At 41.9% G+C, this 1,863-nt stretch overlaps 1 protein-coding gene across 2 annotated transcripts in view; it reads right to left on the bottom strand.

Annotated features, from left to right (window-relative positions):
- LOC106529584 (tectonic-1) overlaps positions 1–1,863 on the bottom strand; it is a gene marked incomplete at its 5' end in the record, with an annotated part of 30,106 nt that overhangs the window by 12,026 nt on the left and 16,217 nt on the right. For both annotated transcript variants that reach the window (XM_014025052.1, XM_014025054.1), the window contains 2 exon segments: positions 330–455; positions 1,599–1,724. In XM_014025052.1, coding sequence (XP_013880506.1) covers positions 330–455; positions 1,599–1,724 — 252 coding nt within the window.

Here is a 1,863-nt window from a genome sequence, read left to right as displayed (position 1 = left end):
CCAGAACCAGAGTCTGACCCAGAACCAGAGTCTGATCCAGAACCAGAGTCTGACCCAGAACCAGAGGAGAATAAAGACCACCAAATGGTGGGTGGTAAGTCCAGACCTTATTTGGCAGTTCTGTTGCCTAAACTGTGATGTAATAGTTCAGAAAACGTCATAGAAAATAGAGAAAACTGAATGGGCTGAAAAGTTCAACAAAATACCAGCTAAAAACGTGGGTTTTGAATGACATGTCCCCTTTAACATTCACTTTATGTTTTAAAAAGCTCAGTAAAACTGCTTTCCTAGTGCACCTCCACGGGTGATGACTGGTTGGGTTTCAGTACCTGGATGAACACGACCTGAAACTCCTGCTTCAGCATGACTGCAGCTTCCAGGACAGAACCGAGCACCAAGGACACGGAGGCGTTCACCAGCTCACCGGCTGAGCTATACCTGATCACATAAACAACCTGAGGAGACAAACAGCAGCCACRTTTACCCAACACACCACACTCACCTGGACAAACCTGGACCCAGCATCAGGTCTGCAGGAAAAGGTCCAGTTCTGACATGTGGCTCAGTACTGGTCCGTCTGRACACAGATCTGCTGGTGTCAGATTAAAAGACTCTGACGCTCATGTCGACTTCTTTGTTTTCATTAAAATAAAATATTTGGGTACAGACTGAGCTTTTCAATTCTACAAAAATGTTTGCAAAAGATTGTCTGACAGACWGGAATTCCAGACCCTGCAAGTTAAAGAATGTTTCATTTTGATCTGCAACTAAAGAAAGATGTTTCTGAACAGAAGAAACTGTTTCAGAGCTTCAAGGACGACATCATCTCCGGTTACAGCTGAGAGACCAGTCAACAGTAGTAACAATAGTTTTTATAAAAACTCTTAGTGTTTGTAAACTGATAATCTACTCTGAGCAGCCCAAGTTTACCTGTAAACTCTGAAGCACCTCAGAGTTTATGAATGAACTCARAGTTAAGTACCAGAGTCTTCTCATCTGAGCTCATACCAAGTTATTTTACTCAGAGTAAGAAAACTGAGTTTATCTGTAAACTCTTGAGGTTATTTAGTGAAAAATCTTTGAGTTTACTCATAAGCTCTTTTATTTGTTGCTGAGTGAGGACACTAAGCTGATCCATTAATGAAGATAATCTGAGCTTATCCCTAAACTCTGAGTTTATTATATAAACTATTATTGTTTGGTAAATCTGAGTTAACGTACATAAAGCACGGAGAATAAAAGGTTCTCCTGACAGACACAATGAACTATCTGTACAGAGAGTTTGTCTGTAAAAACACAGATGAGAAAAGTTTCATCCAGTCTCTGTGAGAAAATCCTCTCCTGACATCAGACACTGAAGCGTTTCTCCTCCATTTATCCAACTTTTCTTTCTGTGTAAAAGTGTTTGTACTAAATCAAACTTAGAGCAGTCTGACAACATGAAAACATTCACTTCTGAATATCTAGACTTACGTTAATGAAAGGGTTTTTGTAATGTTTCTGTCTGAAGTAGCTTCTGTTTCTGAATTTCTCTTCATCTGAATGCAGAGCAGGATTTGTTTCTGGGTTCTCGTGTGTTTAGGTTCTGTCCAACTCACCTTCAGAACCACGTTAGCACAGAAGGCAGAGCTTAGGAGAACAGGAAGCAGGTTTTCTGCATTGCTGACAGTCTGTGCCCACCCTGTGGACTGCAGGACGACTGACGCCACCTCCACCGGAACCACCTCCGAAGAACCAGAACCATAGACTTAAATATAAAGATCACTAGACTGAGCCCCACCCACACCGTCCACTGGTAGTGTCTGTGACAGCATGGAGGAGCAGAAACAGACCAAACAGGACAATAGCTCACAGCCTCCATAG

This window comes from Austrofundulus limnaeus, unplaced genomic scaffold, assembly GCF_001266775.1.
Source record: "Austrofundulus limnaeus strain Quisiro unplaced genomic scaffold, Austrofundulus_limnaeus-1.0 Scaffold453, whole genome shotgun sequence".
In the NCBI taxonomy this organism is placed as follows: Eukaryota; Metazoa; Chordata; class Actinopteri; order Cyprinodontiformes; family Rivulidae; genus Austrofundulus; species Austrofundulus limnaeus.
Note: the sequence above shows the minus strand (reverse complement) of the source record. Positions and strands in the feature narration are given on the sequence as shown.